This window comes from Neoarius graeffei, chromosome 1, assembly GCF_027579695.1.
Source record: "Neoarius graeffei isolate fNeoGra1 chromosome 1, fNeoGra1.pri, whole genome shotgun sequence".
NCBI classification, from domain to species: Eukaryota; Metazoa; Chordata; class Actinopteri; order Siluriformes; family Ariidae; genus Neoarius; species Neoarius graeffei.
Window position 1 is genome coordinate 63,339,599 of NC_083569.1, and position 27,236 is coordinate 63,366,834.

Genomic DNA, 27,236 nt, shown 5'->3' on the forward strand with positions numbered 1-27,236 from the left:
TTCTAAATTGACCGTAGGTGTGAATGTGAGTGTGAATGGTTGTTTGTCTCTATGTGTCAGCCCTGCGATGACCTGGCTACTTGTCCAGGGTGTACCCCGCCTCTCGCCCATAGTCAGCTGGGATAGGCTCCAGCTTGCCTGCGACCCTGTAGAACAGGATAAAGCGGCTAGAGATAATGAGATGAGATGAGCTTCTTGAGGCGGCATCTTCTTGAGGTGGTGTACTGGTTAGCACGGTCGCCTCACAGCAAGAAGGTTCTGGGTTCGAGCCCAGTGGTCGGCAGGGGCCTTTCTGTGCAGAGTTTGCATGTTCTCCCCGTGTCTGCGTGGGTTTCCTCCGGGTGCTCCGGTTTCCCCCACAGTCCAAAGACATGCGGTTAGGTTAATATGGGATGACCTTGGGCTGAGGTGCCCGTGAGTGAGGCACCTAACTCCCAACTGCTCCCCGGGTGCTGTTAGCATGGCTGCCCACTGCTCTGGGTATGTGTGTGCGCATGTGTATGTTCACTGCTTCAGATGGGTTAAATGCAGAGAGGAATTTCACAAGTGTGTGATGAATAAAATTGTGCTTTCTTTCTTTTTTTTAGGGACACTCCCACTTGAAGTGATTTGGCGTCCTATAAGGATTGGAACTACTAGTTCACATATTGTGACCAAGCGCGCACACACATTAAATACGAGTTTCTTCTTCTTTTTCAAAATTAAATTTTGATTTCTTTTTCAATAATAAAATTATTTATGCTTATTGCTTATTTCTCATTGTTTGACTAATTTTATCATGAAAGTTTGAATATTTGATACAATCTAGAAGCAGGTGTCTGACATTTTCTTTTACACCACAAGTTGTACATTGATTGATTGAAGGTTATTTAAAAAAAAAGAAATTGTGTATCATTAAGTAGACATTTTCCAAATGTAAGTCTTGTAATTATCCTTTGTTTGTTTCTGTCAGAATATGTGGTATGTGTTGTAATATTTGGTTCAAGTTGCTAGAAGAATCTACCAGTTTGGGAATTTTCCCATCTGTCTTGCCATATTGTAAAAATAGCATCTTTGATATGTTTTGTGATATCAGAAGTGGTAAAAGGGTAATGAATGTCATAATAGGTTTTATTTACTGATCTTTTGGCCAATTTATCAGCCATTTCATTTCCAAAAATATTCAAAACATCGAAAATATTTTTTTTAACTCCCATATCACTGACGTCACACTACACGTCACTAACCCGGAAGTGACTGTCAAAAAAATCCAAACACGAGTCTCACATATGAAGCAGATCAACTAGATTCAGTTTTATTGCTTGCGTTTATTGTGTTAAACGCTCTGTAATGGCTAGGAAGACTAAGAAAGAGGAATACTACCGTTTCTTCACCGTTACAGAGCCACGCACACACGAGAAAGGACATACGGAATATAAAGTAACAGCAAGGGTTAGTAGCATGCAGGCTAGTGAACCACTATAGACTCTTATTCAGCCTGTGTGTGTGAGAGAGTGTGTGTGTGTGAGAAAGAGAGAGAGTGTGAGAGAGAGAGAGTGTGTGTGTGTGTGTGTGTGTGTGTGAGAGAGAGAGAGTGTGTGTGTGTGTGTGTGAGTGAGTGAGTGAGTGTGTGTTGGTTGTCACCCCCCCCCAAAAAAAAGTGTGATAAACATTAGCTGATATTTTACCTAAAAAATGAGCTAGTTGTCTTTTAACAAATTTATCTGTCTCCTTTTATCTCTAGTAGAATATTTTATGACCATATATTTGATGAACGCAATAAAGAAATCCATGTTGATAGACAGTGTGTTAATAATAGTCTTTTGTCTCTTGTCTGGGTGCTTTAATAAAACTCGTGACACAAGGCACGAGACAAAATCCCCGTGACTGCACTTGGCTTTTTTTTCTCACTGTGCCAGATTCTAAGTGCCTGCCTCCTGTAACAGCCATCCGTTTAGATTAGATAAGATTACATGGGATTTATTATGAAGATCTTGAATGTACTTTGTCCTCTTCTACAAGCTGTTCTGTACACTTTTTTACAGACCAATGGATTTTTTTTTGAATATGAACAACAAGTTGAAACTAGCATACATAAATCACACATACCTACTACTACTACTAAATCTACAATCATACAAGAAATAATCATCTTTTCTTTGGTGCTTTAACACTTCGTTAATGTTTAAATACTAAACCACCCCTCCGTTTTCCCAACAGTTTGTATCAAAGAAGAGACCAGAGGATGTGAAAGAAGTGAGTCATGATTCTGTTCACTTATCAGACAATAGCTGATTGATGATTAGACCAGTTATCAGGTAATAGCCTACATAGATAAATAAGGAGTAATAAAGACTAGGTTTTGAATCTAACTATAATCATAGAGATATGGAATTGAGCATTTATCTTTCATGTAAATTGACTTTTAATGTGTAAAAATTACAGTAACTGTGAGGCATAAACCATAGTGTCATGATAGAAAGTAGGACTTTGATTAAAAAAGTTCTTTGTTGAAAGATTTTGTGGTTTTCATTGGCAGGTAGTGGTATGGAGAAGATACACTGAGTTGAAGAAGCTGCATGGAGAGCTGGCTTACACTCATAGGAACTTATTTCGAAGACAGGAAGAGTTTCCTCCCTTTCCCCGAGCACAGCTCTTTGGTAAGATTAAAATACAGTGTACTTGGAAAAGTTCTCCTCACATTTTAGCAGCTGTCTGTAAAATACCTCTGGATAGTCTCTGTAAATGAGAGAAGAGGACAAGGCATAGTGTAGGTATTTTAACCACTAAGGACAAGTAGGTCAAGTCAAGTTTATTTTTATAGCGCTTTTAACAATAGACATTGTCGCAAAGCAGCTTTACAGAATTTGAATGACCCCAAACATAAGCTAATTTATCCCCAATCTATCCCCAATGATCAAGCCTGTGGTGACAGTGGCAAGGGAAAACTCCCTCAGATGACATGAGGAAGAAATCTTGAGAGGAACCAGACTCTAAAGGGAACCCATCCCCACCTGGGCGACAACAGACAACATGACTATGACATTAACAGTTTTAACATGAAGTCAGTTTCGTTGCTATTATAACTCTTCAACTGATGGAAACTTGAGTGCAAAACTGTTCATGACAACTGCAGTCCTAAAGTTAGCAAGTCAACTGTAGTCTTCAGCCATAAAAGCATTACTGTAAGTATCCAGAGCATCTTCCAAGTGTGACTTTCAACTGTCCATATGGGGCCATCCTCCACAGGAGCGATGCGATGAGACTCTGATCAGACACAGGGCACCAGGATGGATCAGGCAGGTCCAGGGAGAAAAAACAGGTTGTTAGGTATGCCCAACGTCACCTGAATAAGTAGAAACAGTATACATTTTGTGCTGAGTACAAGCAGGGACTCTGGCAAAACTAACTATGACAGCATAACTAAAAAGGGAGAGCCAGAAGGTAACACAGGCATGAAGGAGCCCCGGGACATAAAGCAGCAGCCACTACACCGTCAACAAACTCGAGTGAGCAAGCGAGTGGGGACTGACAGCATCCATACATCCCAGTTTACCAAAACACTGTCTGAGGACCCTCCAGATCTACACCTTTATCTCATAAACACCATTAACAAAAGGCTTGACTAAACAGATATGTTTTCAGCCTTGACTTAAACACTGAGACTGTGATTCCCGAACACTACTTGGAAGGCTGTTCCATAACTGTGGGGCTTTGTAAGAAAAGGCTCTGCCCCCTGATGTAGCCTTCACTATACGAGGTACCAGCAGATAGCCTGCACCTTTTGATCTAAGTAGGCGCGGCGGGTCATAAAGGACCAGAAGTTCACTCAGGTACTGTGGTACGAGACCATTCAGTGCTTTAAAGGTCAATAGTAGTATTTTATAATCAATACGAAATTTGATTGGGAGCCAATGCAGTGTGGATAAGACAGGGGTGATGTGGTCATATTTTGTAGTTCTAGTAAGGACTCTTGAACTAACTGGAGCTTGTTTATGCACTTATTGGAACATCCAGACAGTAAGGCATTTAGAATAATCCAACCTGGAAGTAACAAAAGCATGAACTAGTTTTTCTGCATCATGTAGTGACATTACATTTCTTATCTTAGCAGTATTTCTGAGATGAAAGAAAGCTATCCGGGTAATGTTATTGAGTTTCGAATGAAAGACTGGGGTCAATAATCACCCTGAGGCCTTTTACTGCTGCACGTGAAGAAACAGAAAGGTAGCTTTACTTGCCTGGTAGTTTTGAAAGCTTTGCCATTTGGTCTGATATTTCAATATTCAGCCTAGGCAGTAGTCTTCCATGTATTGTGTGGGTATGACTTTAGAGGGAACAGCTGAAGGAATGGGCTGTATTTGTTTGAAGTTTGAGTTTCAAAACGTCTAACTTCACTTTAGGGAAATATTCAGGGGAAGGCGCTGCTGTAGTCCAAAATAACATAGTCAAGTCCATACATACAGAAATTTCACTTACTTCTCTCTTCTTAAACACACACATCCTCATTTTTTGTTGTGGCTACTGTCTCATAGAGGCTGTAGCCACTATGTCTTCATGTTGTAAGAATGAGTGTAACAACAGTGCACTGCACATATGCATACAGGTGTTCCTATTAAAATGGTCAGTGAGTGTACACAATTCGGTTCACCATTCGAAATAAATGGACTAAAGAAATCGCTTTCAGATATGTTTATGCTTATTACCGAGGGAAAGCGCGTTCCTATTTTAAAATATACTCCAGGTCGTCCCCCTTTCCTCGCCTTCTTCGGCCAGTGGTCCCATGTGTGATGGAGATGTGACGCGCTTCCGAGTTATCACAGGAAGTTGTTGAAAAGAGACCACTGAGCTCTAGCGCCAGGCCTTTTCCAGGAAATAAGAGTTTGGATCATGGCGACAGTGTGTGTATGTCAGCCTCAGTTCGGAGGTTTCAGTTTCGAAAACTGTAAGAGGTAAGAGTAGCATAATATAAAGTACAGACACTTGGTACGGTATATTTTACGTCTGTGATTTTTAAATTGTTCATTTTTGGATTACGCTTCATTTTTGTGGCTACTGCCTCATAGAGTAAATATATATGCTATATTTACAGTATGAACATGGGATCAAAATTTTATTTATAAGCAGTAGCCACATGTATCCATAGGGTACCTACTTTTCTATTCTATCTTTCCATTGACATAATTATTAGTGTAGCCAAGTAATGCTGAGCCTCGCATTAACTTCACTAAACCATATGGAAATATTTGTCTCTTTTAATTTTTCCAAATAAAAGCTGTAAAAACAGTATTTTTGTGAGGACTGGGTGCTTTTTTATTACATGTCGTTCTTTTTGGTCTTCACAAACAGCCAAAGGGTGAGATGGATAGAGGGACATGGTAAAAAAAAAAAAAGCAGAATGTGCATGTACACATATTTAGCCTTTTGTGAGGACATTTAGTCGTCTATGTTCCTCCAGTTGGCTAAATATGTGTACACACACACTAACCTGTCTTTTTCCTGTCCCTCTCTCTCTCTCAGGTCGGTTTGATGAGACAGTGATTGAGGAGAGGAGGAAGGCAGCCGAAGCCATGCTGCTCTTCTGTACAAACATTCCTGCATTGTACAACAGTCCTCAGCTCAAAGAATTCTTCAGGGTCAGACACACTCAGTCATTACACCATTATTTATACATTAATATACAGTGGTGCTTGAAACGCTTTAGAATTTTCTGTATTTCTGCATAAATATGACCGAAAACATCATCAGATTTTCACACAAGTCCTAAAAGTAGATAAAGAGAACCCAGTTAAACAAATGAGACAAAAATATTATACTTGGTCATTTATTTATTTATTGAGGAAAATGATTCAATATTACATATCTGTGAGTGGCAAAAGTATGTGAACCTTTGCTTTCAGTATCTGGTGTGACCCCCTTGTGCAGCAATAACTGCAACTAAACATTTCCGGTAACTGTTGATCAGTCCTGCACACTGGCTTGGAGGAATTTTAGCCCATTCCTCCGTACAGAACAGCTTCAACTCTGGGATGTTGGTGGGTTTCCTCACATGAACTGCTCACTTCAGGTCCTTCCACAACATTTCGATTGGATTAAGGTCAGGACTTTGACTTGGCCATTCCAAAACATTAACTTTATTCTTCTTTAACCATTCTTTGGTAGAACGACTTGTGTGCTTAGGGTCGTTGTCTTGCTGCATGACCCACCTTCTCTTGAGATTCAGTTCATGGACAGATGTCCTGTCGTTTTCCTTTAGAATTTGCTGGTATAATTCAGAATTCATTGTTCCATCAATGATGGCAAGCCATCCTAGCCCAGATGCAGCAAAACAGGCCCAAACCACGATACTACCACCACCATGTTTCACAGATGGGATAAGGTTCTTATGCTGGAACGCAGTGTTTTCCTTTCTCCAAACATAACGCTTCTCATTTAAACCAAAAAAGTTCTATTTTGGTCTCATCCAGCCACAAAACATTTTTCCAATAGCCTTCTGGCTTGTCCACGTGATCTTTAGCAAACTGCAGACGGGCAGCAATGTTCTTTTTGGAGAGCAGTGGCTTTCTCCTTGCAACCCTGCCATGCACACCATTGTTGTTCAGTGTTCTCCTGATGGTGGACTCATGAACATTAACATTAGCCAATGTGAGAGAGGCCTTCAGTTGCTTAGAAGTTACCCTGGGGTCCTTTGTGACCTCGCTGACTATTACACGCCTTGCTCTTGGAGTGATCTTTGTTGGTCGACCACTCCTGGGGAGGGTAACAATGGTCTTGAATTTCCTCCATTTGTACACAATCTGTCTGACTGTGGATTGGTGGAGTCCAAACTCTTTAGAGATGGTTTTGTAACCTTTTCCAGCCTGATGAGCATCAACAACGCTTTTTCTGAGGTCCTCAGAAATCTCCTTTGTTTGTGCCATGATACACTTCCACAAACATGTGTTGTGAAGACCAGACTTTGATAGATCCCTGTTCTTTAAATAAAACAGGGTGCCCACTCACACCGCAGAGATGCCTATTAGTACGGATTGGCCGTATTTTGTACGGAAAAGTTACGTAAATACGATGTTACGGCAAACAGTGTTATTCTGTACGGAATTATTATAAAGTCTTAAAAAATTCCAGTGAGTTGTTTTTAAATGTCCAAGCGATTTTTTTAAATCCATGTGCGATTCACGGCTATTTATTTTTACGACAACCACACATGCTGTGCGTGACATGCGCAGATACCGCACATGCTGTGCATGACATGCGCAGATACCGCACATTTGTTTGCGCTATTTTCACTCGACATCACACATGCATGGTGCTGCTTCTCAGTAGTGGAAATGAAACGCTCAGTATCGGGACAAGTGAAACACAGGTCTCAGGTGTTCCTCCCACGATATACGGTAGAATGGCCGTGCATTACACCCAGTCAAAAGGGCAATGGATATGCGCACTGCAAACTGTGTAGAACTGACATTAACATCACTCTTGGTGGTCGCGATGACTGCAGGCGGCATGTCAGCTCCAAAAAACATATGGAGTATGCTGAAATGGCGAGTCAGGTGGAAAGTAAATCTGGGGGTATCCAGCAGTTTTTTACGAAATCTGTGGATGAAAAGACACGGAACGTGACACGTGCTGAAGCGGTGATGGTTGACCTATGCTTGGAGTTGAACTTGCCAATTAGTGCCATGAAATGTGAGTTAAACTTATTCAGTTTCTTTTTACATGTATGATTTTTATTCACTGAAATATCAAACACTGGCTGTACTTCTTTAATTCAAAGTCTTTTCAGTGTTGCAAGTACAAATGTACATGTAGTATGATCAAAAACAGAATTTTATGATTAGTGTTGTTGGGATTGTGGCAAAAAATTGATCATTCCACTGTTTTAAATACAATTATAAATGTCATTTTATTCAATGTCTCTTCTGAAGCATTATGCTGAAGTATTTATATATTGGGACATTAAGATAACAATGTCGGACTCTCTTTGGCATGAAATAAGAAATTTTTAAAAAATTTTATTAGAATCCGTTAACAGGTAGAACATTTTTGCCAGGCAATATAATATAATACTTTTGAGGAGTTACATTCAGTACCAATGATTGGTAGTCAACCGTAATGTCTGCAAACAGGGAACACTATTGTATTTATAAAAATGTGAGAACCTGTATGCTCTAGAAATTTGTTGAGTGGAAATTCAATTGAGATGGCTGCTTGTGTTTTGTTTATTCAATTCACACAAAACAGTACTTTTTAATAATTTAAATGTTAAACATATTGGTATATACACCTCTTTATAATGGCAATGCGCATAAATTAATGTTACTGAAAGTCATTCCAAAATACTGAAAAATGTTTTCAAGAATACTGAAATTCAAAATTTGGGGTAGGCATCTCTGTGATTGTCATCCCATTGATTGAAAACACCTGACTCTAATTTCACCTTCAAATTAACTGCTAATCCTAGAGGTTCACATACTTTTGCCATTCACAGATATGTAATATTGGATCATTTTCCTCAATAAATAAATGACCAAGTATAATAATTTTGTCTCATTTGTTTAACTGGGTTCTCTTTATGTACTTTTAGGACTTGTGTGAAAATCTGATGATGTTTTAGGTCATATTTATGCAGAAATATAGAAAATTCTAAAAAGTTCACAAACTTTCAGGCACCACTGTACACTATATGGATATGTGTGTGTGTCAATGCATACTATGAATAAACAGATATCAACATCAGCTTTTTGATAAATAATGATTCCAGTCTTCCATTTGGTTGTCTTATTCTCTTAGGGAGGAGAGGTGAGAAGACCATTAGACCCATGCATCTCTTCTACACCTCTGCCTCCCCCACTTATCCCTTTACCAAAGGGGGCCACTGGCCTGGGAGCTGAAGAGGAGACAGGGACAGAGGCTCCGATCCTGACCCAGGAACTGGAGTCTACGTTGGTTGAAAAGGAGCTTGGCGAGCCTGAGATGGCGGTGGAGGCTCTCAGTAACATTGAGATAAGTCCAGTACAAGAGAGACTTGAAGAGAAAGAGGAAGTAGAAGTGGATTTCAGCACAGACCAACCAACCACAGGTGCTTTCCTTTGATTTATGTTTTACAAAGTTTTTGTCTGGGCAGAGCAGATTTATGCATTCTTCTTGTTCCTCTAACCTGTTGCATCAGATGACCTGCTTGCCAGTTGCGTTAGTAAGGAACGTTTTGTGTAAGGACTATTTCTAGATAATGTATTTTAAAAAGAAAAGAAATACACCAGCATTGCATAACATGGAAATTTGATATTGGGTTATCTTAGCTTCCTTATTGTCTTCAGAGAGGAAATAAGTCTTTCGATTACGTTCATTATGTCTTATATTGAATATTGTTAGTTTTTTCTTTTTTTATCAGACATCTAATTTTTTAGGTTTGTTTACCTGACATGTTTCGACGTACGACTGTCGTCTTCCTCAGAGTGTCACCGGATGTTATTGGTGACGCATCTTTTATCAGCTGATGTGTCCGAAGGCGTGGCCTTCCTGTCTGGATTGACACGTCGGTCACGCCTTCTACTGTCAGTTCGTCCCCTGCAAGATGGCACTCCAGGTATGGGAGAGCATGTATGATAATTAAAAACAGATAGGACGCTCAAGAAACGCACAAACCTCACTGTACAAGACATTATGCAACTCCTTCAATTCATCGCTACATCCACATACTTTCAGTTCAGGAACACAATTTACAGACAAAAGGAAGGTTTTGCCATGGGAGACCCACTATCAGCCATCATGTGTGGCTTTTTCATGGAAGACCTGGAGCAGAAAGCACTCACTACAATACCATCGGAATACAGACCAACACTCTGGAAACGGTATGTGGACGACATATTGGAAAAAGTAAAGAGGGGACACACTCAACAACTTACCGACCATCTCAATACTATAGACAATACCGGCAATATAAAATTCACACATGAAGAGGAAACGGAGCAGTCAATAGCATTTTTGGACTTAAAAATACATCACACAGAAGAGGGGGACATCAAAATAAAAGTACACAGGAAACCCACACACACCGACCAATATTTAAACTGGACTTCCGAACACCCCATAATGCACAAAATATCCGTAGTTAGAACATTGCATGAACGCGCAGCAATAATTACAGATGCACAGGACAAAGAACAGGAAGAACAACATATACAACACGCACTGAAGGCATGTCAATATCCACAATGGGCAATATCCAAAGGGGCGGAACAGGTCAAAAACAATAAAACACAGAAGAAAGAGAAAAAACAAACCAACAAACAAGAACACAGGGGAGTAGTGACATTACCATACATCAGAGGAATAACGGAACGCATTCAAAGAGCAATGAGGAAATACAACATTAACACACCTGTCAAACCACACACAACACTCCATCAGATCCTGGTTCATCCCAAAGACAGAATACATCCGGAAAACAGATGCAACACCATATATGAGATTCCATGCCAATTATGCAATAAAACTTACATTGGGGAGACAGGAAGGAGTTTCAACACAAGAAAAAATGAACATAAGAAAGAGTGCGAAAAGGAGACAGCTACAAGACAAACCTGAACAATAAAAGAAAAGGCACAACAGGAAAATTATAAGTCAGCCATAACAGATCATTGCAAAAGGGAAAATCGTATTATGGACTGCGGGAATGCCAGAGTCATCCGCACAGAAGATAATAAACATCAGCGCTGGATCAGGGAGGCCATAGAGATCCGTAAGCGAAGTCCGAGGACCATCAACCGGGATGAGGGAGCATACATGCTCTGCCATACCTGGAGTGCCATCTTGCAGGGGACGAACTGACAGTAGAAGGCATGACCGACCTGTCAATCCAGACAGGAAGGCCACGCTTTCGGACACATCAGCTGATAAAAGATGCGTCACCAATAACATCCGGTGACACTCTGAGGAAGACGACAGTCGTACGTCGAAACATGTCAGGTAAACAAACCTAAAAAATTAGATGTCTGATAAAAAAAGAAAAAACTAACAATAGGAAATAAGTCTGTCAAAATGAGATACCCAGATAAGACAAGACCAGAGGTGGAAAGAGTACTAAAATATTATACTCAAGTACAAGTACTGTTACTCTGATGAAATTTTACTTAAGTACAAGTAAAGTTACCAGACAAAAAATCTACTCAAGTAAAAGTAAAAAGTAGATCATTTAAAATGTACTTTGAGTAAAAGTAAAACGTTACTTTTAACAATGGGTGTTTTCTGCCTCCATTGTGTTGTGCAAAAATGAAAAAGAAGAGGAAACAAGGATATATGTACATCTCAACCCAGATGTTTTATTTAAAGGAAGTGTATCAAATTGAATGCTTAGGATAATGCTGCATTAAAACTGAGACAAACAAAAAAGGTCAATACACACAGTCATGTCGTTTACATCGCCCTGACCACACACAAAGCATTGTACACGAAATATGAAAGTGAAATGTTGCACCGAAATCTCGTAGCTTGCCTGTGTGCACTGTGTGTTATTGAACAATTCAATTCAAACATTATTTGTTTTGCTTAGTATTCCTTTCTGGCCTGTTGGATGCAGAATGGTAGGAGGACTGATCACGTCAGGTTGGCGAGCTAACTTGCTTGCATGATTAGCCAACCGAATAACAGACTAGTTACCGTTATGTTACAGTACCAACAGGTTGCTACTTCAACATTAGCAATGCCATCCACTATTTTTGGAATATAACCAGCCTATTGTCGGTTTTACTATGGAAAGGAAACATTATGATCAGGGGCGCAGATACGTTTTTTGAACTGGGGGGGACAAAAAACTAGGGGGGACAAAGCTGCCAGCAAACCAACCCCAACCCCGATATGCCTGTCAAACTTGTTGTGGGTAACCATAGCAACCAAGCTCGAGCTCGAAACCTGTGCAGTCTGCACAGCTCAACCAACCGAATATGAGTCTTTGTTTTGTTTTATGTGAGTTGTTGCAACTATGTATACACTGCTGTGCACCTCAATAAACCGAATGGTAATTAGTCTTTTGATTTTTCCGTGAGGTTTGCCTTATGCAAAGAAAGACAGCATAGACGTTTTTTCCTCCCTATAAGTGGGGGGGACCGAACGAGGTGAATTTAAATCTGGGTGGGACGAATCCCACCCGTCCCACCCTCTATCTGCGCCCGTGATTATGATGCCAATGACAATACTTACCTCAACATGCTTGCGCAGATTAGATGTCAGATTTTTGTATGCCGCAATGGTTGTCTTCTTGGGCACACAATCTGCATTGCATAATGAAACTGTCACCCCTTTTCTCTACGAAGCTGAAGTGATCACGTATGTAGGGCCAGGGGTGCACTTCATTACTGGAAGAAATTGCGTTTTCTGCAGGGTCGTCCACCACAGGTTCCTCGGTCTCCTCCATGTCCGCAGGGGTGCTTTATCAATACCCGTGGCCCAGGGGCTAGGCCCCTCATAGGCTACCTGTCAACCCTACCCTTACCATTGGCCAGGAAAACACTCTTATTTTATTTGCAATACGTGTCAAGCATTTACAGTGTAAGCGCGTAATTAGCCTAGAAGCCTACGATAGGTTACGTTTGGCTCAGCGTAGCTGCGCAAGGCCCATGCTCACGTCGCTCAACACATCCGACCACAGAGGGAGAGAAGAACGCGCGCATTATCATTACAGAGCCAGTTCTGATTATTACCACGGACAGGACAGTGATACTGCGTAACTTTCACGCAGGAGCATGGCCAGCGATAACCACACAAGTGCGCGTGCGCTAATGTAGACCTATGTGTTGCAAACATAAAACACACACACCTACAGACAAGTCCTTTTAAAAAATAAAATACATAAAAATAGCTCGGCGGCATGAAAACAAACATTCACTGCAAGACAAGGTGCCCTAGAATCGCCATCAGTTTTTAAATATCTATATGGACTTTGTTGTCAGGATTGCACAGCATGAGATATCAAAACTGTACCCAGATACAGGCTTCAAGTTCAGATATTGCATTCCAAATGAGGTATCCACAAGAGAAATGCGTACGAAAGCACAAGCATCAGGAGAGGGTTGCATAACAGAGATTCTATACGCAGATGATCAGGCCATACTCGCTGGATCCATCGAGGAGCTTCAGAATATTCTTCAGTTGTATGATAAGACCTACACCTGCTTTGGTTTACAAATATCATATGTCAAAACAGAAACGATGGCTTTTAACGTCAATGAGGATATCAAATGTAAACCAAGTATCATTTCCCTTGGCGGCACTAATATTAAAAACGTCCGCACCTTTAAATATCTTGGTTATAATGTCAGCAACTGTGATGAATCCTCACACTTCCTGCATGCTAGGATAAGTGCTGCATTCATGAAATGGAATGAACTGAAACACGTTCTAACCGACCACCGAATACTACTAAAAACCCGTATAAAGTTCCTAGTGGCATGCGTTCGATCTCATCTCCTGTACAGCACACAGGCATGGCAACTATCATCCAGTGAAATTCACAAAATTGAGGTAGTGTGGCACGGCTTCCTAAGGAAAATGATTAAAGGTGGATATAAACGAAAGAATGCTCCTGACCAAAAGAACACTACAAATGAAGATATAGACTGGAGCTACAAGATGTCCAATGCTGACCTCCGGAAACTGACAGGAACCCAGGATATAAAACTATCCTGCTACGTACAACAACTAAAATATATTGCTCACGTTTGCCGGATGGGCAATAACCAAGTGCAAAAGCAGCTCCTGTTTGACAAAAATGGTTACAAATGGACGAAATGGGAAAATCTGCTGGGCATAGACACCCAACAGATAAGACGTATGATGATGGACAAATCAAACTTTGAGCAACTGCTGCAACTGCTACAGCAGAAGCACCCCTAGAGAGTTTAACTTTTGACAGGGGAACATGATGATGATGATGAAGGTACTTGGCTCGGCGGCCACATGAAGCGTAAACACCATGGACAGCGGCCAAACTCATAACTCTACAGACCGAAATACACGAAACCAAGTCCTACTAGGGTCTATTTTACCGATCTATGTTCAAGCATCATGCAAGTCTTCCTTCTCCTTGAATAAGACCGTGCATTCAACTGCCTTTTTGACATGACTGCATCGAAATACCACTTGCAACAATATTTCACGCACTCCATCAAGAAAAAAGTTAAACATGATGAACACGGGCATACTGTTTTGAGCATACGATTTTTTAAAAAGAAACTAGCTACATCAAAGTCCTTCAATAAACCCATCCTTTAGCACAAATGAGCTTAACCTAGTTCAAAGCATGACGCTAGCAGTAGCTGCATAAGGCAAAATCGTGTGGGCCTTTCGTCAACAACAAGCCACGACGGGCAAACATTAATAATCAAGCGTCCTTACCTTAAAACGTTGTCTTGACCACAGAACTTCTCAAGTATTTCACTTAAATCCACACGGGTTAACAACACACCCAACACAGCTAGCGAGAAATGTGGATATGCGCTAGCTTTGTATTGCTATTCCCCCCAGTATGCTTACACTGTCTGCTGCCCGAACTGTGAAAATTATAGGCTACAATCTTTTCATCAATTTCTTCAGTAGATGCCGTTTTAGACATTTTATTATCCCCATCGAAATATGCTATTATACTAACAGGATTATAACTCAAATCACACGACACGTATTCAAATCACAACTGATTTATTTTACTGTTGGACAGATCATAGCATATCTAGCCTAGCTGCACATAGCCTAGCTGCTGGTAGGCTGATAACTGATAAGTAGCTGATATTCTGAACAGATTGGTGATCCTTACCTTAAAAAAGTCTGTGACTTTAGGCAACGATTCTATCATTACCTGCATCTCTCTCTTTTTTTCCTTTTATGCGCCCCACTAACATGTGAACGCTTCATCTTTCAAAGCCTCTAAATTTGTGTCTTTGTAGTCTGCAGTCTTTGGCGCGCTTTCGTGCGTGACGTTACATTTTGTTACATTTTATTCTGGTACAGTTGTGGGTGTTCGTTTCGCGAACCACATCCACCATGTCTCTTACAGCAGGCTACTGTGCGCTCATTTATTTCTAACCTTATTTCTATCCGTACATTAATGTAGGCCCACGATTCCGACAGTTTATTATTTTATTAATATTACAAGGCCCCTGATTGGCTGTGGCCCAGGGGTTTGAGCCCCCCGAAGCCCCCCCCCTTAAAGCGCCGGTGCATGTCCGCCATCGTCTGTGTGAGACTCGCGCGTGCGACAACTGTCCTTCCCGTGATTCGTTTCCAGAATGCATTTCCCCAGGGGCGTCAGAAGCATTTTTAATGTGGGGGGGACACACTGGCGGGGGGTCCTCCGCCAGAAAAATTTTAATTAATTTTCAACAATAAGTCCTCATTCAACTAGTCCATATATTCATCAGCCTGTTTTTAAACCCACCGCTACGCCTAAGATAATGAGATGAATGTGACACAATTTATCACCAACAATGACTTTATGGGTGCATTTTACTTTTTATTTTGTGTTTTCTATTTAGTTTTAGATGTAACACAACATGCCACTGGGCCAAGCAATAGTGACACTCAACTGTATGTTTAAAAATAAGAATATTCATAATCTCACACAATGAACAGGCATGACATGGCATCATGCAAACTTCATAACACAAAATCACACTGTGTCAAGCAACGGTGACACATAAAAAATAACTTCACACAATGAACAGGTGCAATTTTGTTCACCACCAACAGTGACTTTAGTGGGTGCATTTTACTTTTTTCCGATTTAGCGATACTCATAACAAAAATGACATGGCATCATGCAGTCTTCATAACACAAAATTACACTGGGTCAAGCAACGACACATAAAAGAGAACTTCACACAATGAACAAGTGCAGTTTTGTCAACCTACATGCAATGGTGGTACTACAGTAGCATTTACAGATTAGTATAACAAATAGATTTATAGATATAATTCCTTCTTATATTGGTGCCACCACAATTTCTACCACTTCATAACTTTTATCCCCCTTTCCTTCACAATCCACCTGGAATAACATCCATCTCTCTCCATCGCTTTCCTCTCTATTATTCCTTCCCCATACACTGATTTCCCATCTTACTTTCCAGAAAACTGCCAAAGACCAGACAAAACAAGGAATCAATAAATATCATCAGAGCAGACTTGACCTCATTCTTGGCATTACAGTAAGGCAGGCTTACTGGGTTTGAATGAAATGATAGCTAACGTTAAGCTAGCTGATACATCTCCTAACATTGACTAGCCAGCTCACTGCACTAACATTTTCATTGGGACAAAAAAACCTGTCCTGTGGGGAAATTTTGACTGACTTTCCGCTTCTTTGTAAAGAATGTCCTTATGTCCATTGTGTCTGGGGAGGAGCAAATACTGCAAACAATTCATCATCAATCAAGAATACCTCATTAGGCTAAGCTTATTTCACTGTTTAGTTGAACATTAATTTAACGTGGCCTAGGGTTAATTTTGAGGGCAGATAACAAAAGAATAAGGTTTTAGCAAAAGCTAGACATTGTGAGGTTGCAATGGGGATGATGTCACCTCCTCCACTTTCCAGCAGCTGCACCAACATTTCTGTGCTCGCGCTGAGATTCACTTCACTCGCGCGCGGTGAGCTGTTGTAGGGAACGCCCGGAAAGATTTTCAGTGGTCTGTGTATTCTCTTATCGAGCAAGTGGAATGGATTCTTTCACGAAGCAATAGAAACGGCGCTGGGTGAACTAATATTTTATGTTAAATGTGGGGGGTCCAAACGAAGAATTATGAAATGTGAGGGGGACACGTCCCCTTCACATTCAATGGTGGCGACGCCCATGCATTTCCCCTTCTCCGTTTTAGCCTTTATTTATTTATTTATTTATTTTACTCAGTAACGGTTGTGATGTAAAATGTACCGAAGTACACTACTTAAAAGAAAACATACTTAAGTAAAAGTACACTCTTTAAAAATTACTTGAAAAAGTATAAGTACACAAAAAAGCTACTCAAGTACAGTAACGCGAGCAATGTAATTCGTTACTTTCCACCTCTGGACAAGACATATCTTTCTTCTGTCTGTTCATTTTACATGCTCATACTATTACGCATGTCTAAATATTATGCACCATTTCATTCTTCCTCCCTTCAGTTTTTTTTATTTTTTATAGTGGGGTTTACAAAAATAGGTACCCTATGGGCACATGTGGTTACTGCTTATAAATAAAAAAAAATTTTGATACCATGTCCGTACAGTAAATTTTGCATATATAGGGGAGAGCGGGGTAAGATGAGCCAGGGGGTAAGATGAGCCACCCCCTGTTTCTAAGAAACAGTAAACAAATGTGACCATGTGACCACATTCAAAGGGGGGCGGGACCATTTACTTACACTTGTGGAGAGGAGCACCACATGTCAAACTAGGTGAGGGAGATATTTATAAAAATGTGTTTTTGTGCTTTCTAAGTCAATTCCATGTTTGTCCACAGTGAAGATGATTTAGAGAAGACAAAAGTAGAATAATATTTAGACACATTAGGGTTAAGTTAGTGGCTTTCTAAGCTATGATATGAATGCTAATAAAAATAATTTTGATTAGCCTAATCCCCTTTATTAGCATTTTTCTACAAAATGGTGGCCATGGGGTAAGATGAGCCATTAGATATGGGGCAAGTTGAGCCACTGGCTCAACTTACCCCATTGGTGGCTGAGCTTACCCAATATGGATGACACTTAAGTTTTCACATTTACTGGTCATATATGACAACAACAACAAATAAACAAATAAATAACATGTTAATATAAATAATGTGTTTAAAAGGTTTTTAATAAATAAAATAATACCCTCTGTTATTACAGGTGTGCATGATGCCACACTCATACAAAAGAAAAACAGACAGGGCCGCACAATCCCGTGCAGTTTTGGAGAGAGCCGCAGAGGAAGTCAGGAAAGGCAGGCCTATTCGGGCTGTGGCGAGGGATATGCATTTGGACAGGATGACTCTGACTAGGTTCATTGAAAAGATAAAGAATGGAGAGGTAGAGACCAAGTTGGTGAAAGTGCATTACTTCATTGGCCAGATAATCAAATTGGATGTCTTCGAAATAGAGGCAAGATTTGTCAAAAGAAGCTGGTCATGCCATGGCTCTGCAAGAAAGCCAACCTTTGTCTTCAAAGAGAAAGATGAGGCTGTCCTGTCAAGACAGGATATTGTGAAAAAATTGCCCCGCCCCTTTACTGTTGGTGGGACAGCACGGAGGGAGAGGCAAATGGTGTTCCCTTGCAATTTGAATGCTTGGAACATTGAATAATGATGAAATGATTGAATGATTGATGGAATGATTGCTGCACGTTTTAGCAATGTTTTAACCTACTGAAAGAAATAAGATTTTTTGGCACTGCTCTACTGTTTTAGTAATTTCTATAATATAGTATATCTCTCATTCCCTCTCTAACCATCCCTCTTTCTATCTATCTATGCATATCTCTCTCTCTCTGTCCATCTATCTATCCCTCCCTATCCCATCTCGTTCTATCACCTCTCTCTTCATCTCCCCTTCTCTATGCAACGGCCCTATCCCCCACTTGATTGACTTGACTTGATTCATTGATTGCATTTCTAATAATAAAAGTTGTTTACTTTGTTAACCTAACATGTTTTGTGTTGGCTCAATTTACCCCACACAGTGGCTCATCTTACCCCGTGCATGGGGTAAGTTGAGCCACTTGACATTTTTTTTTCAAGAGGTAATATCATTCTAACCATAAGAGCTTATCAATTATTTTTTGCTCAGATAGTAACAGTACACTTTGAAATTTGGTATGGTGTGTAGACTGGAAGCAAAAATGGCTTTAACATGTAGTTATGATGAAAAATGTAAAAAGTGGCTCATCTTACCCCGCTCTCCCCTACATGTTATCAATTATACTCGCCTCATCTCTTGCAAGCATCACTAAGCTGTGAGCAGCATCAGGGCTTGTAGTATTTTGCTTACCAATTTTGTTTGCTGTGTTTTGTTCAAAATACAGTGCTGTGAACTACATCTGTTTTCAAAATAGTAAGAAAGCACTTGTTCATGAATTGTCTTAGAAGCATTATTTAGTACTAATGAGCACATTTTGTTTCACAAGTGTAGTGTAAAGACTCTAAAATTAAAAAATTAAAGCGAATAGCAGAAGTTTGATATCGGCTTCTCAATATATCTGCCAAAAAGCTAAAAAAAAAAACCCTAAAAACTTACGAAGCCTTTCATTTGACCTTTCAGAAGGACCAAACAAAAGCTGTGATAATCAAAAGGTAAATTTTCTTAAAATAAACACCACTTACTCAATATCGAATCAGTAGCCTTGGCGAACCACGAGGTGAATTTCGTTTATCTTTTTATCTGCCGATTATCTTCTGATACTAGGACGTTATAATCAGGTTTCTCTTATTTCATTTCTGGTTCTGATTGGTTCCGAAGTTTATCAAGAAGTAGAACGGGTAATCGAACTTGATCAAGATACTGTAAGCGCTGATTGGTTACGAAGTTTCGCTATTGTTACACTCATTCTTACAACACGATGACATTGTGGCTTCGCCACTTGCTCTTGTGTAACTTTGATAACGCAAGATCAACTGTTTGTATTGTGAGCTTACGATTCGCTATTCTGGTGATTGTAATGCTTATGTGTGGTGCGCTATCGTTACCCTCATTCTTACAACACAGTGACATAGTGGTGACTGCCTCGCTTCGCCTCAATGAGACAGTAGCCACAAAAATGTACTTTGGGAAAACCAAGGTCCAGTGCAAAAAGTACAAACGTATCATTCAGATGGCTTGCAATACAATTCTAACGTGAAACATTTAAAGAAACATATGTCATATACATTGCACCCAGACCGCTTTAAAACATCCCTGTTTCCACTAGAACATGTATGTCTTAACCCAAGCTTATAAACAGATTATATTTTGTATGCATGTAAGCCTAACTTGTGAGTCAAAGAAAAGAATTGCTGAAGGAACAAAACTTTCTTCTGAACAAACGTCAGATATTACCAGTGTTCAGTCTGAGTGGTCACAGGAGAGCAAGTGCCAAAACTTCCGTAATAATGTCCATATCATCAATAATGCAGAGATCTTTAATTTCCGAATATTGGCATTACAAACATAATTATCAGTACAAATGTGTATGTGTGAACTTTTGCACACATTAGTTCAGATTGGTTAGTGCTAGTTTTGTCATACTGATTAACTGAAGGACTTAAATTCTGATTTTTATGACAGTTCCCAGCCTCGAGCCTCCTGGATCTCCAGTTGATCAATCAGAGGAGTTTGATTCACTCTTTGACTGTGTATTGGAGGAGCCTGTGGATGGTGCACAGCCCCTTCTCTCAGACAACGACCTAGCCATCTTTGATCCATGTGCTAAAGAAGGTCTTTACCACCCATAATCAGTCTTTCTCTCTGTCTATTTCTGCAGTGTTGCTATATGTTTAGTTTGGCATCATCCTGTCTTTCAGAACAGGGCTGTGGACCTCCTGATAATTCTGAGCTCCTATCCCTCAAACTGACCACTCGGGATAGTCCAGTGTGTGGTGAGGAAGCCGACTATGTGCTCCAGGGAACCAGTGAGATGACTGCAGCCCAGGAGAGTGAGGAAGCAGGAGACCACAGCACAGCAGTAAAGCGATACAGAACAGCAGTGGAAATCCTCATGAAAGGACTGCAAGGTGAGGAAGAGAAAGAAGCAAAAGAGATTCCTGGTGTTAGAGAGAAGCCTTGTTTTAGAAACGGAGGTCTGAAACAGTTCAAAGTGAATGTTACGATGCAGAAAACATTGTGTTCGGATTACAGCAAATGCCGCTTGTGGAAAAAATAACACCAATTTTACAGCATGTGCCTTATCAGTGTATCCCTGAGAAAGCACTTTTAAAAATACTTCTGTTTTTTACGTATTTCCGCTTAGAAACATCCCAGTACTTCTAGTATATCAAGTCTAAAGAGGTTTCCTTTATTAGGATGAATGGCACAATGGAATAAACAGAAGCATTTTTATTTATTTTTTATGAACTCTCCCCATTTTCTTCCCCAATTCAGTTAGCTGCAAATTTCTCAACTACAAGTCAGCTCTCTCAAGACACATGAAACCAGCCAACTCCTCCTCATGCTGCATCACAGGGCTGTGTAACGCACTCAGGCCACATCCACACTAATATGTTTTAGTTTTAAAACGGCATTTTAAAACAATCTTTCTCCATCCGAATGTTTTAGCTCCATATAAAAAAAAAAATCAAAAGTAATCTCTGTCCATACTAACACATTTGAAAATGCATATCACATGATCACTCATACACTGGACAAGCCTGTGCTGTTATAAACAGCTGGTACTGTTTGTTTTCTTCCAGAAAAAGGTCATGTGACAAATCAGGGAAGAATACATCATGACCGATAAGAGTCAAGTTTATTTGTATAGCGCTTTTAACAATAGACATTGTCGCAAAGCAGCTTTACAGAATTTTAATGACTTTAAACATGAGCTAATTTTATCCCTAATCTATCCCCAATGAGCAAGCCTGTGGCGACGGTGGCAAGGAAAAACTCCCTCAGACGACATGAGGAAGAAACCTCGAGAGGAACCAGACTCAAAAGGGAACCCATCCTCATTTTGGCAACAACAGACAGCATGACTATAATATTAACAGTTTTAACATGAAGTCAGTTTCGTTGATGTTATAAACTCATTGATGGAAACTTGAGTGCAAAACTGTTCATGACAACTGCAGTCCTAAAGTTAGCAAGTCAACTGTAGTCCTCAACCATAAAAACATTACCAGAGTGCAGGGCTTTGAACCGGTTCAAGGAACGAAAACCGGGAACTTTTTCTATTTCACATGGAACAGAAACGAAACCAGAAACTTTATTATTTTTTATGTTCCGGAACAGAAACGCTTATTAAAAATAATGATAACCAGTTAATACCGGTTTTTATTTCGTTCCTCAAAGTTTCCGTAGCCTACAAATAAAAAAGCCATTCTTCTCCTGCGCAAGTTTCTATGACCCGCTGGGGTTCACTTCCTGTGTGACGTTCGCTGACTGAATGGAGAGAGCGGGAAGGTGAACTACTATCACGTCTCCACGTGATAATAAGTGAGTAAGTGCATTACTGAGTGTCTGAGCAAAGAAGAGCCTGAACGTTGCAACCTCCCTATTGGCTGTTTGTAAAAATGTATCAGTTGTTGCCCTTCCCACGGGAATCATCGCGGGCTCGAGAGACGAGACCTGACGAGTTAGTTCGTTGGTAGCAGAACAAAATGTCTGGACACAAATCGGGTTTTCAGAAAAGGAAAGAAAATAAACGGAGGGTTGAAAATACAAAAAAGGAGGCAGAAAATGTAAAACGAGTTTTAAGGTAGGACAAATGGTTACTTTTTAAGGCAGCCCGCCGTGGCTGCAGGCTTTCAGTTGTGTCATTGAATGGTTACTTTTCTGAGGCAGCCCGCCGTGGCTGCCTGCAGGCTTATTTATTATAGCCCATTTAGTTAAAATAGTTGATATAAAATTTTATAGTTATAGTTATGTGATGGTTGTCCTGATTTAGACTGGTGGGTTTTTTGTTTTTTGTTTTTTTTTGGGGGGGGGGGGGGGGGGGGGGGTGGGGTGGGGGGGGGGTTTGCGCGATGTTGCACCCGGGTCCAGATTAGGGCAGAACCGGCCCTGGCTACATTTCAGGTGTAGTTTGTTTTATGAATGTATGTACTTGCATAGATGTGTACTTGGTCTTCCAATATGGCGCCTAACAAAATCTCGCGGCGCGGTGATGTCATGCGGTAGCCCTCTATAGGGCCTGACTAGCCTTTGGTAACACACTAAACGAATTATCTTTCATTTTTGACACTTTTTCTGTTTGTGTAGATGGGAAGACATACTGAGAATCCAAATCGCCAACATTTGAAATAATAATTGTTTTGAATTATTTATTGTCTTATTTAATGAAGGTTGTAATAGAATTAGCCTACATTTGGCTTAAGCTGGATGAGACAGAGACATAACTTTATAGCCATTTGTTAAACAGCTGACAGGGAACGTAATTAACCGTTCCGGGAACGAAATTTTTTTGTTCTAACCAGTTCGGGAACGTCTATTTAATGGTGGAACCCAAAACCGGAAACGTTAAAATTCCGTTTCTGTTCGGAACGAACCAATAGGAAAAATATTCTGGTTCAAAGCCCTGCCAGAGTGTAATGCTGTACCAGTAAGTGTCCAGAGCATCTTCCAAGTGTGACTTTCAACTGTCCGTATGGGGCCGTCCTCCACGGGGTGGGGTGGGGGAGAAAACACAGGTTGTTAGGTATGGCCAGTGTCACCTGAATAAGTAGAAACAGTATACATTTTGTACTGAATACAAGCAGGGACTCCAGCAAAACTAACTATGACAGCATAACAAAAAGGGGAGAGCCAGAAGGTAACACAGGCATGAGGGAGCCCCGGGACATAAAGCAGCAGCCACTACACCGTCAACAAACTCGAGTGAGCAAGTGAGTGGGGACTGACAGCATCCATACATCCCAGTTTACCAAAACACTCTGTCTGAGGACCCTCCAGATCTACTCCTGGAGTAGACCCAGTCAGGAAGTGAAATGTGGGTGTCTACTTCACCATTTTCAAAATTCTCCGTTTTTACCCGTCTACACTAAAACGATAGCCTGGAGTTTTCAGACTAAAAGGAGACCAGCAGCATTTCTAAAGGTCTCTGTTTTTGGGGATTGAAAACACCGGAGTAGTGTGGATGCCAGGCGCAAACGTAGCAAAATTGATGCTTTTTAAAAGTAAAATGTATGTGTGGGTGTAGCTTCAGAGGAAAGTGCTGCGCAGGCACATTCCACATTTGCTAGTGTAGCTGTGATTGGCAGAAGAGACGAAGAATGCTGTCCATCTCTCCCAGGCCCTAGATGGCTGTGGGAATGGTGGGATTCAAATGTGCCATCTCTCAAAATAACTTAGATATTTTTAATGCCTCTGTAAAGCAACACACATATAACTTTTGAAGAGGCTCTGTAGTTAGAACATGGTCTGTAGAACCTCTTCAAAGGTCACAGTCAATGTATAGGTCATAACATAATGCACAACCCTTCAACCAAACCATATCTGAACTTTCCTGATACTTTAAATCCCTGTGATGCCAGGTCACATGCGAAACTCAAGTGAAGAAAACTTGATTAACTTTGGAGAAATATAATCATTTTGCTTGAGCTGTTTAAATGATTTAGAGAGCATCATTAACTGTCATGTTCAGAGAAACAGACTAACGCTTTGTGCTTCACTCTGAAGGAGATGTGGATCCTCAGCAAAGGGATGCAGTGAAGAGGAGGGTAGCTGAGTGCCTCGAGCATGCAGAGCGACTGCTCTCTTCACAGACTCCTACTCAACAGCACAATACGTAGCGCGCACACAAAATTACATACCTCTGCCACACTCTCATGCTTCACTCTAACTCAAGCTTTACCATTCAACAACCTACAACACGCATGAAGAGATTCCCATACTTCCCACATACTTTTTTTATTCCCACATCTACTTACTAGCTTTACCTTTCCTGCAGTCCCAACAGGTCTATGCGTACGATATAAGCACAACTTCTCAACACTATGTTCTTTTCTCACAATGGTATTCAAAACAACTGACACTGGACTTCCATTTCCTTTTAATGACATGTCAGAGAATGTTGTATATTTATTATCCACTGATGTGTTTTACTGTATTTTTATTTAAATTAACGATTGTTAATATTTGTGATGTCTTTCTTTTGTTTATCTACCCTTTCCATAAACAAGAAAGGTTGGCACAAGTGACTGGGTGTAATTGCTTGAAACCACCACCAGGTGTCTCCATTATGCATCATATCCAAACTTTACTATTTCTATGGACGAAATTCTATCAATTTAACATATTTACACGTTTTAAACTTACATACACACACGTCTCTCACACAGAGTAGTTTATCAGGTTATGCTTGATGCCCAGCGTTCGCATTTGTAATTTTTCATAAGGCTAATACAACTAACAAATAAATGAAGCCCCTAGTTAGTATCAATCTGCAAGCTAAATGTCACACTTGTTCAGAGTTGATAGATCTGACAGTGGGATTTATTACACATAATGCTATTTGTATAAAAAATAATAATAATAAAATAAACCAAACAAACAAGACATTTGTATACACGATTTAGGCAAGCATGATGCATCATGAATGCAGTGGTTTCAGTATAGTCCTGTAGCTCCAATACAAAACTAATCGACATTAAAAGTGTCTTGACTTCTCTATAGTGTGAATTTGATATTTCTCTTGAAAACATTCATTTAAGGAAGAGTAGATCTATTACTGCTGCACACAAGCAGCATTATAATCCCTCATTTCTTTTGTAGGCAGAGGGCAAAATAAAGGATGAATAGAGGAGAAAAAGAGATAGTAGACCACAGAACACTGGTATGAATAGAGGATGAGCGGGATCGTCTCTTCATTGTCCATGCATGGAAAATCCTTCCCTTCCTCACTTTTGTTTTTTTTTCTTTTTTCACCCCTGTTATTCTGTCTCTCGCTGTGCTTCTGTGTTTGTGAGAGTGGAGAGATATGGAATGGAGAGGTTATTGCACCTGTGAGTGAGGTGTGTGTGTGTGTGTGTGTGTGTGTGTGTGTGTGTGTGTGTGTGTGTGTTTTAGAGAGATGGATGAAGAGACAAAGACAAAACAGGGAGGTGGACTGTGTTTTGGCATTAGCATGCTGAGAGTGTCAGCACTCGATGTGCCTCTGTCCCCCTCTCCATCCCTCTCCCATCCCTCGTTCTCTCTCTTTCTCTTTTGCCTATCTCTCTCTCTCGTCAGTGTCCATAGCAATTATGCCATCAAAACACTCCAGCCAAAGAGGATAATTGCATCCTGAGTGCTGGGGAGAGAGTGAGCGGCAGAGTGAGTTAGTGTGTATATACGTGTGTGTGTGTGTGTGTGTGTGTGTGTAAAAGAGAGAGAAGGCAAAAGATTCCGTGAGTTAACAGACGTGTGTGTGTGTGTGTGTGTGTGCGCAGAGTGAGAGCTGGAGAGGGCCACAGTGCATTACAGTAAGTATAGGTTCTTCACAGCACCGTAGGAGTCATGTGGTCAAAGATCAAAGAATCAGTTTGCTCTGCTAAGTGCACTAAAACAGCAAACTCCAAATCAAATCTTTCCCTCACACACTGTTCTATGTGCTCTAGATCAGGACACATAGATTCATTAGTCACTTTGTGTTGCAGAATACAAGCACCCTCCATCCAAATCTTAAAAAGGATGAGTAATTATTATGTACCACTTCTGAAAAATCATGCAGATGGTATTTTGTTTAAGGATCTTTTATCTTTCTCTTCTATTTATTTAATTCCTATTTACAAATGATGGACTTAGTCCTCTCCTCTTTCTCTGTGTTCCCTCTCTATTAGCTACCTCTCTCCCACTCTCAGTCCTACTCCCTCCCTCTGTCACCTTGCCCAAGGCTTTGTTTTGAGCGCACATCCACTTTCTCGCAAAGGGAATCAATAGGCAAACACTTTGGCAGTCCATCGACCCTCGCCAATCTCTCTCTCTCTCTCTCTCTCTCTCTCTCTCTCTCTCTCTCTCTCTCTCTCTCTTGTCTGTCTGCCAAATTTTCATTCCAGCCGCATTTGAATTCATACCGCAATATGTTTGATCATGACTTATTCAAATGAAGCATTTTCATTATGTCCCGTCGTACTGTGGAAAAGGACGGGGAGTTTAGCTATAATGCATGTGCACAAATGGCTAAAACACATTCACATGCATTTCCCTGTGCTTTGTTCAAATGACTCATAAATTTTAACAGAGATGTTGTCAGTCTTTTGGCTTCTGTTCAAAGGATTCAGTTATTTGCAGTGTTGTTACCATATCTAGCCCAAAACCCAGAAGGACTTAGATAATTGATCTTATTATGAGCCCAGGGAATCTAACAAACATCAGATTTTTGTATTTCACCTCATGAATATTCATAAGAAAAGAAGGATATGGATTGACTTATTTAGTTTAGCCTTATATCTCTTGCTGCACATGGCCTCCAGGAGTGTGCTTTCTCATTTTCATCATAACTGCTGTAGTATTGTTTTTTTTTTAAATATATTCTTTTTTTTTTTTTTAAACTCAGACCTAGCTGCCTGCTCTTTATCAAAAAAGGCTTTGTGTCACATTTTCTTGTTTCCATAACAACAGTGGTGGCTGGTGATTGTGGG

At 40.4% G+C, this 27,236-nt stretch overlaps 1 protein-coding gene across 2 annotated transcripts; it reads left to right on the forward strand.

The window, feature by feature from the left end:
- Positions 1-1,237: 1,237 nt before the first annotated feature.
- Positions 1,238-25,265, forward strand: snx15 (sorting nexin 15). Of its 2 annotated transcripts, none has more exons than XM_060900737.1 (8): positions 1,238-1,431; positions 2,200-2,235; positions 2,519-2,639; positions 5,500-5,615; positions 8,770-9,058; positions 20,251-20,400; positions 20,487-20,696; positions 24,295-25,265. In XM_060900737.1, exons 1-8 carry the CDS (start codon positions 1,330-1,332, stop codon positions 24,405-24,407), a joined length of 1,137 nt encoding a protein of 378 aa, XP_060756720.1. In that variant the 5' UTR covers positions 1,238-1,329; the 3' UTR covers positions 24,408-25,265. The 2 variants fall into 2 exon arrangements, with proteins under 2 accessions (XP_060756720.1, XP_060756029.1); XM_060900046.1 differs by lacking the exon at positions 24,295-25,265 and adding an exon at positions 21,064-22,568.
- Positions 25,266-27,236: the final 1,971 nt, after the last annotated feature.